The following is a 12,115-nucleotide window of genomic DNA, read 5'->3' on the forward strand; positions in this document are numbered from 1 at the left end:
CTCCTTTTAACCTAACACTACTATTCCACTACTATTCTGCAACTCTGCATTCCACTTTAATCCACCAGTATACTGACCCTCTGTACTCCCCTTTATTCCACTAGTATATTTCACCTCTGCACTCCTCTTTATTCTCATAGTATATTGCATGTCTGTTCTGCACTTTATTCCATAAATATACTGCACCTCTGCACTCCACTGCATTCCACCAGTAATACTGACACATCTGATTTTCTCCCTCTCATCTACAGGGTGTATTTTATAATATTATGATCACTGCCTCCTCAGAGTTCTCTAACCATAGCTCTCTTATTAACTGTGGGTCTTTACACAATTCCCAATTCAGAATTACCATTTCACTGGTCGTCCCGGTCACAAGCCATTCTAAGAAGCCATCTTTTAATAAATTCCTTTTTTTAATATCCAGCACCAACCTGGTTTTTCCAATCAACCTGAATATTGAAATTGCTCATGACTATTGTAACATTGCCCTTTCTACATCCCTCTCTATCTCGCTCTGTAGTTTTCACGCCACATCCTGTTTGGAGGCCTATATACAATTTCCATCAGAGTCTTTTTACCCAAACAGTTTCTTGATTCTGCCAACAGCGATTTTATATCTTCTGATGCATTTTTAACTCGCAGAACCACCCCACTCCCTCTGTCAACTTTCCTGTCCTTTGATACACTGTGCATCCAAGGACATGGTTCCCAATGATGGTTTTCTTTCAGCCACAAGTCAGTGATTGCTGCAATGTCATATCTGCCAACTTCAAACTGTGCTACTACATCATCAAACTTATTCTTGTACAAAATCTTCAGTGCCATATTCTGCAATTAAAAATTTGACCATTTAACTCTTGACAAGTTTGAGGTGTTGCGCATTGGTAAGTCAAGTCAGGAGAGGACTCGTGCTGCGAATGGTAAGTCCCTGGAGCATGTTGCAGATAGAGAAACCAATGGGTTCAAGTGCATAGTTCCTTGAAATTGTCAACTCAGGTGGATAAGGTGTTGAAAAAGGTGTTCATTGGGTGAATATAGGGTAGAAAAGTTGGGATCTCTTGATTCAACTCTGCAAGACATTGGTGAATTGACTCTTACAGTTCTATGCGCAGTGCCTGTCACCCAGCTATCGGAAGGTCCAACAAATTGGAAGGGGCACAGTGGAGATGCACCAGGGTGTTGCTGGGACAGGAGGGGTTGAATTATAGAGAGAGGATGGATAGGCTGAGTCTTTATTTCGTCAAGCAAGGGAGACTGAGGGGTGTTCTTATAGGGATTTAGAAAATCATGAGGTGCCTAGGTAAATTGAATTATTTCCGAGGGTAGATAATTCTAGAATGAGAGGGGATAGGTTTAAGAGAGGAGAGGAAGATTTAGACCTGAGAGACTTTTTTTCCCACTCAGACGGTGATAAATGTTTGGAAATGAGTTGCCTAAGGAAACTGTAGAACGTACAAAAAACATTTGGACAGATTTATGGCAAATGCAGGGAATTGGGGTTAATCCAGAATACAATTTGATCTTTATGAATTAGTTGTGCCAAAGGGTATGTCCTATTCTGTGATTCTACAACTCCATATATTTGGGTTCCATTGAGATGTTACCTGCAATATGCCTGCTACACAGAAACATTGCAAATCAGCTTAAACTGTGGCAATTTTCAATGTTCTTGGGTGTGAAATTTGCCAGAATTCAGACGAAAAAGTATGAGCTCATTTCCATGAAGCAATCTGGGAAGTTTTTAAACTTTCATTTTGATTTTTTTTTGTTTGAGTACCAAGCCAACAGGAAAAATCTGTGAGCTCTAACTGCAATCAGATGTCAGTAAGTAAGTGAACCCCTTCTGGAAAAGATTTTGTGTTTCTGTGCTGTAGTTGAAAAGGCTGGAAAATCCTCTGCAGACGGTATTCAAATTTCCAGTGCTCCTGAGGTGTGTGGGGATTGAGTTGCCATGAAAGCAACACTAAATTATTCTATCTATACCTTCCTATTTTCAGACATCCATTCACCTGACTGGGGAATGAACCAAAAGCACTTACACAGCATATCATTTTAAATATTTGTGCCTTCTTCCTGAGGCTGTTTCATGTTAACAATGATAACACCCTAATTGAGACAGTCTGCTTACAAGTCTGCACTCTTAGCAATTGACAGGTTGAGGTCAAACTTCTTTGACATTTCCACTTAACTCTTGCTCGGGTTTAGATATGGGCTCTGTGGAATCACCAATAAAGAAAATGGTTGGGAACCAGATATTCTGCATATTGACCTTGCCAGGAATAGTTGGAACCTCCATGAAAGGGATAAAGCTTCACTTTGGACCACCAAGATTAGAAGGATTGAAGACTCACTTTGTTAAGAGTTCCCAAATGAAACACAAGAGAAAGATGTTAGTCAGTTCCACTGGTGATCCATAAGAGAAATAAGTCTAAGTCTCCGTAGCCAAGGTATGTTTTAGGATCACTGACCCATCTGAATCCCTTACCTAGTAAAACCCTCCAGAGGTTGGCAATTGGGTTTTAAATCCTCTGGTAGAGCCGAAATAGTATCCAAAAAAGTCCCTCCAAGAGATATGTTGGCCACTGACAGATCCATGCAAATAACCTGCACAAGTTCTGGCACAGCCATTCAAGCTAGTTGCCCAAGAATTTAGGGGACTGCTATTTTTATTACATCGATCCTTGTCTACAGTCAAAACAAATTTTCACAATCCCCACTGATAAAATGTTACCACAAAATATCTAAGTGTATGGCAAGCAAAATTAATTTTTTTCTTCAGAAATAGGGCATGAAATAATCTGATGATGTTGGCACATTGAATCCATGAGATAGGCTGCAGTGTGGGAACATTCAGAGTATATATACTGCACAGCTGTGTAACACAGGTTTGTTATGGCAATGGCATAAAACAATGAATCCTGCTGGATTCTTACTCATCTACATGAAGGCCACGTAAATAGCTTTTCTCTATGAGCTTTATAGGTCAAACTCCAGCTTATGCTGTTCATTTGAAGATACAGCTGTTTTTCATTAGCTTAGTTTCCCACCCCCACCCATTGTATCCTCAGTGGTGCCTTCCAGCAGTCATCAGTGATGTAAGATGTGACACATTTTCTCAATGAAAATCTGCAAATCTATTAACTTTCCACATCTAATCACCTCACTAACATTTGTTGTTCACTTGAAAAGTCAGTTTGCATTTTCTCTTAATTTTCCATTTCTCGAATTGTGACTACTCACTTTCATTTTTAAAAAATGCTGCTGGAAAATACAGACCATTCACATGGGTTGTGAAGACTAACTTTTTTATACATTTGTGACTTTTTCCATGGTCAGACTTTATTTTACAACATCAGTGCAATTCTCTGATAAATTCATCGAGAAACTAGCACAACATAAGCCTTGTGTCAATTAAAAGTGGTGAATTAATCCAGAGCCACATGGAAGTATTCAGCAAGAGGTGAGATATATTTGGAGAGTAATACACAAAAGTGCTGGAGAAACTCAGCAGGTCATGCAGAGCCTTTAAGAAGCAAAGGGATATAACCAACATTTTGGGCTTGAACCCATAAGTATGAGCAAAAACCAAGCAGGCGTCTGAATTAAAAGATGAGGGGGTAGGAGAGAAGATGCAGGAAGAAGAGGCAAGGGGAAAACAGGCAAGAAGTCAAATGTTAATATGGGTGGGAGGGAATAAGAGAAAGGAGCTGAGAAATGATAGGGGAAGGGTAGTTTTCTGAATGGAGAATGGAAGGTAAGGGAGTAGGGAGCTGGAGGAAAGGAGACAGAGGGACGGGGAAAGTGAGAGAGATGGGAAGAGCCAAATGGAAACTGGAGGTCGATGATAATGCACTCTGGTTGGAGATTACCCAGGTGGAATATTACGTGTTGTTCCTCCAGTTTGCCACTACCCTCCATTTGGAAAATAAGAAATATTGAATATATATCATTTTAAGAATCCACCCTCACTTTCCTGTTGTAAAAGGCCCTGACTCTGTATTTGAGAATCCATGGAAGACATCCAATGACCCTTCTAGAACCCCTGACGTCTCTCCCAAACTTCCCTCCTTTCGCTTTGTACTCATGTCCCCTTGTGTTTGCTACTTCTGCCCTGGGAAACAGGCAATGGCTGTCCACCCTATCTATGTCTCTCATAATCTTGTAGACCTCGATGAAGTCTCCTCTCATCTTTCTTAGCTCCAAAGAAAAAAAGTCCCAGCTCTGCTAACCTTGCCTCAAAAGACTTATTTTCTAATCCAGGTAACATCCTGATAAATCCTGATTGGCACCTGACCAAGTGGGGGCTTGGTACATTCAGGTCAGCTGATTGTCAGCCAGCCAGGTGTGGTCTGTCCTCTGGTGATCCTTCTGCAGGTACACAGTTCGCCCCTGCAGTAGGCTAGTGGTGTATCACCACATGCACCTCATCTCTGTACGTTGACTTCTCAATCTTACTAATAAAGCCCACCTCGGCCATGTCATCAGTGAATGTGGTTCGAGCTGTGTTTAACTGCACAGTGATGGGTCAACAGAGTGAACAGTAGTGTGTCTAGCATGCAGCCCTGGTGGGGGTGGGGGGGGGCGGGGGGGCTGTGCTTGGTGTGATAGTCTTGGAAGTGCTGTGACCAATCCGAACTTCTTGACATCTATATCCCTTTGTAACTTTCGGCATCCTTCAGCTCCATCCACAACTCCTCCAACCTTTGTATCATCCTCAGACACACTTTCTTCACCCCCATTCCCAACAGGGAGAAGACTCAAGATGGTGAACATGTGCACCAATAGATTTCCCCAAAAAAATTCCCCTCAGACATCAGTCTCCTGAATGAACAATTCTCTCACTCTGGGTAAGATCCTTTGGATTGGAAGGTTGCTAATGTGACACCATTCATTAAGAAAAGAGGGAGAGAGAAATAATGGAATTAAAGAATAGTTCCCCAACTTTTGTGGTGGAGGAAATGCTGGAATTAATTATTAAAGATATCATTGCTGTGCATTTCGAGAGGAGAGACAGGATTTGTCCAGATTAGCAAGGAAAATCATGATTGAGAAATCTTCTAGGAGCTTTTGTTTGGAGGAGGTAACTGCAGAGTGAACAATAGTGACCCTGTTGATGTGGTGTATTTAGATTTTCACAAAGTTTTTGATAAAGGTTTTTTACCGTTGGGTGGCACGTTCGGCATAGGTACGACAAGGCTGGTGGAGCAGTAAGCACAACACTTTTATCACACCAGTGACCGAGACCGGAGTTCAAATCCCACCCTGTCTGTAAAGAATTTGTAGGGTTCTCCCCACACCTACGTAGATTTTCCCCAGGGGCTCCGGATTCTTCCCACCATTCAAAGCCTACCGGAGTTGTAGGTTAATCAGGTGCAATTAAGTGGCATGGGCTGAAATGGCCTGTAACGATGCTGAATGAATAAATATTTTGTTTTATTTAAATTTAAGATTTAAATTTTAGTTCTGCTCAAGAGATTGGTGTGCAAAATTAGAGAGCGTGGTATTGGATGTCAGTACTGATAATAGATTACTGGTTGATAGGCAAGAACGATATAGTTCGAGTAAGTGAATTGTGAGCAAACAATGAGAGAATTTGGAGGGTCTCGGCAGATTAGGTAGCAATCTTGGAGAGAAAGGTACAGTCGACGTTTCAGGTCAGAACCCTTGTTCAAGACTTGAGAAAGATGCCGTCCCAAACCATTGGCAATTTTTTACATTCCCTGGATATTGCCTGACTTGCTCTATCCCTTCAGCTTATCTTCAATTATTCAGGGTCTCAGTGGGACCACGCATGATTTATTGTTTGCAATTTTTGTCTCCTTACTCAAAAAAATACATAATGGAAATTGAGAGAGGGCAATTGATTCTTGAAATGGTGGAATTATCATGTGAGGAGAACTAAGACTGTTTTCACAAGGTTATGAAAAAGCAAGAGATCCCTTTGAAATTTATAACATTCTGACAGGAGTCAACAGGTTGGAAGGGGGGAGAATGTTTCCCCTACCAGAGGAGCCATGGTCCCAAGATGTGGATAAGATGAGATGCTTCTTCATTCAGAAGGAGAACCTGTAGAACATATTTCATGAAAGTGATAGATTTCTAGACACAAAAGCTAATAAACCAAAGGGATCAACCAAGATCATGTTCAATAGTGGAGCAGGTTAAAAGGGCCAAATGGCCTTCTCCTACTCCAATCTTTCTTGCTTTCAGTTCTTCCACAATTGAGATCTGATCATCACATTGTTTTCCTTAGAGTATGAAAATGCACATAGTTTAGTGGAAGAGATGAAATCATTTAATTGATTTTGATACTGGATGCATCATAGTATGGCTTTGGAAGCTGCTCTTCTCAAGATCTGAAGGCGGTAAGTACAATTCATTTTGCAAACTTCTCTCCCACCATGGATTTCATCTGTATCTCCCACTGCCCAAGAAAGGTAGCCAATATACTGAAGGACCCATCAGGCAAAAGACAATTTCTTCCCTACAGTCATCAGGCTCCAAATGAACCCCACAACAGTGCTATCATGATGCCCCTGTTTGGTCCTAGTTGACCTGTTGAACTCTGTAATATATACAGCTTAGTGAATGTTGGAGTTAACCTGTTAGACTGCTTGCAGAAGATAACCCTTCTCACTTCACCAGATATAATGTGACAAATAAACTAAACTGATAGAATAATTCAAAAAATTATTCCCAGTGCAGAAAAGTCAATAACTTGAGAACATAGATTGAAAGGGATGAACAAAAACATAGATATGGTATAAGGAATCTTTTTATTCAAATATAGTTTGGTGATGCGATCTGCAATGAACCATCTGGAAGAGATGTGTAAGCAGGTTCGGTAGTGACATTTCAAAGAGATTAAAACAATATTACAATTCTCTGGAGAAAGTAAAGTTTAATTCATAGAATATTTCCATCAGAGTTGGCTCATGCATTATGGTTTTAATGGCCTTTTTCTGTCCAGGATTTTTACAAGTTTTACAGAGAACCTCTGTGTGATTTAAAAATCACACGGTTCATTGGTTTTCAATTTGTATGTTTCAAAAGAAAATGTTTCACCTTTATAACCTCTCATTGTTTAATTTAAAATGTAATTTAAAAGTTCAAATCCTTTTTAGGACTTGACCCTTTCACAGAAGTCTGAGATTTCCATGCTCTTTAAAACCTTGTGCAGATTTCCAATTTCCTTCCATCTTATCATCTCTGTCATCAAACACTTTGGGTGCGATCTTGCATATTCAGAATCAAACCTTTTACCGTTCCGTGAAAAGAGTTGAGTCCAGATGTCTAATCTAGATATTGCGCACAGAAGAGGTTGAGTCTTCACTTCATCTCTTTCTATGCCTCTCTCTCTCACTCAGTCACACACAAGCACATTCACACATGCTCCCCATCCTCCCATCTAACCCCATCCCGCAAATCTTTTTCTCGTTCCCCTTCCTTTGCTCCCTTTAAGCCAGGGGCGGCCAAACTATGTCCCTGAGCCAAGTGCGGCTCATTGCCCATATTTAAGTATTCCAAAGAGAATTTTAAAAATGAAATAGTCCCTAACAATAAATGGTATTGTGTGTACATTGCACTTCTTAGTGTCAACACTAGATGTCACTGCCATTTTAAACAACTATTTGACCAACCAATGTGACTCATCGATGAAAATATTTACTGCATTTACACAAGTGTTTATTTCAGTTGATTAAATATGGCGGAAATGAAAAGACAGAAAATAGCAAGGGAGGTGAAAATTTCAGACATGGTGGGAAAATTAATATTTTTTTTCACAGAAGTTTGATTTGCAAGAAATCCGTTAACTTTAATAGCCTATCTTAAAAGCCTATCTACAGATCTACACATTGTATCATAATCATTAAGGTGGACACATGGGCCATGAACTGTATTCACTGAGAGTTGTGGAGGAATGTTGGAGACTGCTTGCCCTTTCTTCATCTTTCCTTGTGTTCTTATTTTGCATCCAGCCTTTTATTTTGTGCTGCTTTTTGAATGAGCTGGTATACTCAGTTGAGTGAGAGTTGGAAGTGAGGTGAGTGAGTCGTGTAAGAGAAGTTTAAAAAGGGCGCGGAGGACAAAGAGTTAAGCAGACTGTTGATTTGTGGAAGCGGATAATTGAGTTAATTGGCAGGGACCAATGAAAGGAGGGGAAGCTAAAGGCGTGCTTAGTGAGTGAGTTGCTCAGTAAAGGAGTGGGACCCTGAGGCTTTGGCGAGCTTAGGAAGAGCCTACACCAAGAGAGAGGTAAGGCTGGTAAGTTTCTTTCATAAATGTTAGGCGTGGGGAATGGAGGCAGTGGTTAGGGCAGTCCATTGCTCTGGTTATAGGATGTAGGAAGTCAGGGACAGCATGCTTCTTCCTGATTACTACACCTGCAAAAGGTGCATCCAGCTGCAGCTCCTGAAAAACTGAGTTAGGGATGTGAAGCAAAGAAATTGATGAACTGTGGATCTTGAAGTAGGCAGAGTAATGATAAACAGGAGGCAGGTAGCTGGGTGACTGTCAGGAGAGGAAAAGGGAATAAGCAGACAATGCAGAGCACACCTGTGGCCATTCCTCTTGGATATTGTTGGGGGGGGATTGACCTTCCAGGGATAAGTTGAGGTGGTCATGTCTCCAGTACAGAGGCTGCTCTCCCTGGGCTCAGAAGTGAAGGGAAAGTTGGGGGGGGGGGGGGGGGTGGGAATAAGAGGAGAGCTATGGTAATTGAGGACTAGTTAGTTAGACAAGTGGATAGGAGATTCTGTGGATGAGAAAAATTGAGCGTTATGGGGTAGAGAGTGTTTAGTACTTTTTTATTTATGGGAAGGGATATACTGGCCAACACAATATTGAGGGCTGAAGGTCCTGTGCTGTATTGTTAATCTTAAATTTAATTTTAATAAATACATAGAACAGGTGTCTGATCTGGATATTAAGCACAGGAAAGGTCTTACTAATATGTGAGGACATCAATAAACTATTGTAATGTGAACAGTTAAACTGTTCAGGAGTGGTGTACAGTTATTTCAAAGAAAAATGGATTTGATTGGAAAATGGACTTGATTGGAAAATGGACGGACTTGACTGGAAAATGGACGGACTTGACTGGAAAATGGACGGACTTGACTGGAAAATGGACGGACTTGACTGGAAAATGGACGGACTTGACTGGAAAATGGACGGGCTTGACTGGAAAATGGACGGGCTTGACTGGAAAATGGACGGGCTTGACTGGAAAATGGACAGGCTTGACTGGAAAATGGACGGACTTGACTGGAAAATGGACGGACTTGACTGGAAAATGGACGGACTTGACTGGAAAATGGACGGATTTGATTGGAAAATGGACTTGGCACAGGGGTTTAACGTGTCTAAAAAGGTTTTTTTGCAGTGCAACTGGTTAAAAGCTGATGGACGATGTTATTTGGCCCTTGACTCCTTATATTTTTCTCTGTGGCCCACAACCAAAAAACTCCTCCTCTTCCTTCCCCTTTCCATTATCTCGCACTGCCACACACTCGTGTTCTCACTCTCCCCTTTGCTTCCTTGCCTTCCTCTCCTCAGTGCTCCTTTCTCTGCCCCTAATCTTCCTTTATTCCTGACTCACCACAGGACAAAACTGTAGAAGGAAAAAATAATCATGGACAGAAAAACCAATATATACTTGTTTCTGATCCTTTCCATTAGGATCTGAATTAAGTGTGGTTACTAAGCAGTGTTAAATAAATGCTTCATATTATACAGCACAATTCCATCAAAGCAAATTGAGAAGAAGCCAACTTTACACCGAAAGCACTGTCAATTTCTCGTTTGTTGACTGGGAGTTTTTTTAAAAAGTGCCAAATTTTAACCTGTTTTAAAATGAAGCACTAGTCATAGGAATGTTTCATACACCATACTCTTTGCAATTTCCTTATTGCAGCACATATTCAGATCCATCAATTCAACCTACTAGACTCAATTTTGTTGGCTCCATAACAAAGCATAAAATTATCTTCCACTTCCCATGGTGGTAAAGAGGCACCTCTCTGCTGCCACAACATCAGGAGCTTAACTCCCTCCCTAAAACAGAGGGCAATGTTGTGCCAGTTCTCTGTCATAATCTGAGATTCAAACAGTGGAAAGACTGGATGTGTTCTATGATAGGGCCCTGAGAAAAGATCACTCTTTGCACCTGTGTAAAGCGATGGCATGGATATCAGCAAGAAGAAACCACAGTCCCATCTGGAATACTCAGGTCATCCAGAGGCAAAAATACTAAGAGTAGGAGGAAGAGGTAAGGGACCAGTTATGCAACAAGAGATTGTGTACTTGCATTGTATTTTATTTTTCCTGCTTGCTACATATTATTCCCAAAGGAACATCATCAAACTGTAATCTTTTAATCTTGCATTATACACAAGTATTTTATATTAGCAGTGTATATTAGCTGTTGATGGAACAAAAAGACTATTGAGGCACATTGATCACTTTTTCCAAGAAACAAAAATAGATTTAAAAGGTATACCTTACTATTACTAAAGTTCAAGAAAAAGAATGGCTTTACCTTTGAAGCAGTAAGCATCAAATTTGGTGTTGGGATCTGGAAATCCTGTTCTGTTGTCATATCGATACTTGGTCCTCACTCCAACAAGACCCCCTCCACACTGACTTCTGGCATAGACGATTGGATAACGTACACTGCCATCTGCCAGCCAACCGTGGTCGCAACGATCCAAGCCTTGCTTCCATGCAGCATGTAACTGACCAGTGGTGGCCAACTGGGCATTTCTCTGTCGGCATTCCTTCTTTGCTTCAGCGAAAGTCATTTTTCCTGGGATTGATATATGGAACACGTGCCCTGTTGTTAGAGAGCAGAAAAAAATCAGTTAAAGAAGAAAGTCTGCTGATGCAGCAGTTGAGTGCAATACACAAACATGCTGGAGAAACTCAGCCGGCTATGTAGCATCCAAATGACAATGAGGGTAACCAATGTTCAGGCCTGGATTGTTCCTCAAGCATGAGAGAGTCTGTTTGTAACAACATTCCAAGAGGAAGACTGACATCCACATTGCTGAACTCCAAGGTATTTTCATGTTTCAATATTACAATTTATCTTGCCTCCCTTTATAGATTTTAATTTGTTCTTAGTAGAGATATTTTCAGGTTAAAAACAACAAAGCATTTATGTTTGCCTTTTAGTTTCACCTGGGAGCTTGCAGTCTTTCCTCACCAATTTCCTGCATTTTGAGTCTATGCTCAAGTTTTTTTTAGTAATTTCAAGTTATTATTCATTTTGTTTTGTCATTTGCCATATGCTAACATAGTTTTTTCTCCAATAAATAGCACAGATGATCAACTTGGTGATTGGCTGTCAGGGGTATGTTCAAAGAGAAATACTCCACTGAGTGATCTATAATGAGATAACAGATTGCAGCCATTGTCTTTGATTCTTTGCCAAAGCATTTCTAACAAAAGAAGACTTGTCAAAATATTGACGTTTTTCTCTTTACAACTGCTGATGGTATTTCCAATATTTCCTGTTTTAGTTTTAGATTGTTAAATGTTTCATATGGCAAGGTTTTTGTGTGATCCTACCATTTCATTCCCATCCTATCAGACAAAGCAAATTTTGTCGAAATGAAATTTGATGGGTTTCTATAAGCTGCTGCTCACAAAGCCCATTTTAAATGTGGACACCAAGTTTAAAGATATACTCAGCCAGTGAGTCAAAAAGATAACCACAGGAGCTCAACAGATCTGGAGGTCACACTCACTTCCCCCTTGCCATAGCACAACCATTGTGCTTTTCTGTTGTATTTGTAACATAATAGCTACTCCCAAAGCACAGCACAAATCCTGCAAGAGAATCTGTCCTGCTTATTTACAAAAAGGGTGTTTGATCTACTTGTAACCAAATCTTCAATTGGAACAGTACAGGGAGATTCAGATAAAACTTTGAAATAAAATAATTAGTTGTGATAAAAGACAAATCTCATACTTTGAAGTCGCAAATTACACTGGATAATTATCATTTTTCCTCCTGATCCTTTTTTTGGGTGTATTTGTAGATTTTGGGCTGCTGAATATGAAAATTGTGTTTATATATTAAAAAAAATGTTCCTATCATGTACTGTTG

The 12,115-nt window shown here is 40.3% G+C and overlaps 1 protein-coding gene across 1 annotated transcript in view; it reads right to left on the minus strand.

Moving 5' to 3' along the window:
• Positions 1-12,115, minus strand: part of LOC138762704 (versican core protein-like) — a 235,676-nt gene that overhangs the window by 150,732 nt on the left and 72,829 nt on the right. The window contains exon 6 of the mRNA XM_069936293.1: positions 10,544-10,837. Within this exon, the coding sequence (XP_069792394.1) occupies positions 10,544-10,837 (294 nt within the window). The remainder of the gene's footprint in view (positions 1-10,543; positions 10,838-12,115) is intronic.

Source organism: Narcine bancroftii, chromosome 1 (assembly GCF_036971445.1).
Source record: "Narcine bancroftii isolate sNarBan1 chromosome 1, sNarBan1.hap1, whole genome shotgun sequence".
NCBI classification, from domain to species: domain Eukaryota; kingdom Metazoa; phylum Chordata; class Chondrichthyes; order Torpediniformes; family Narcinidae; genus Narcine; species Narcine bancroftii.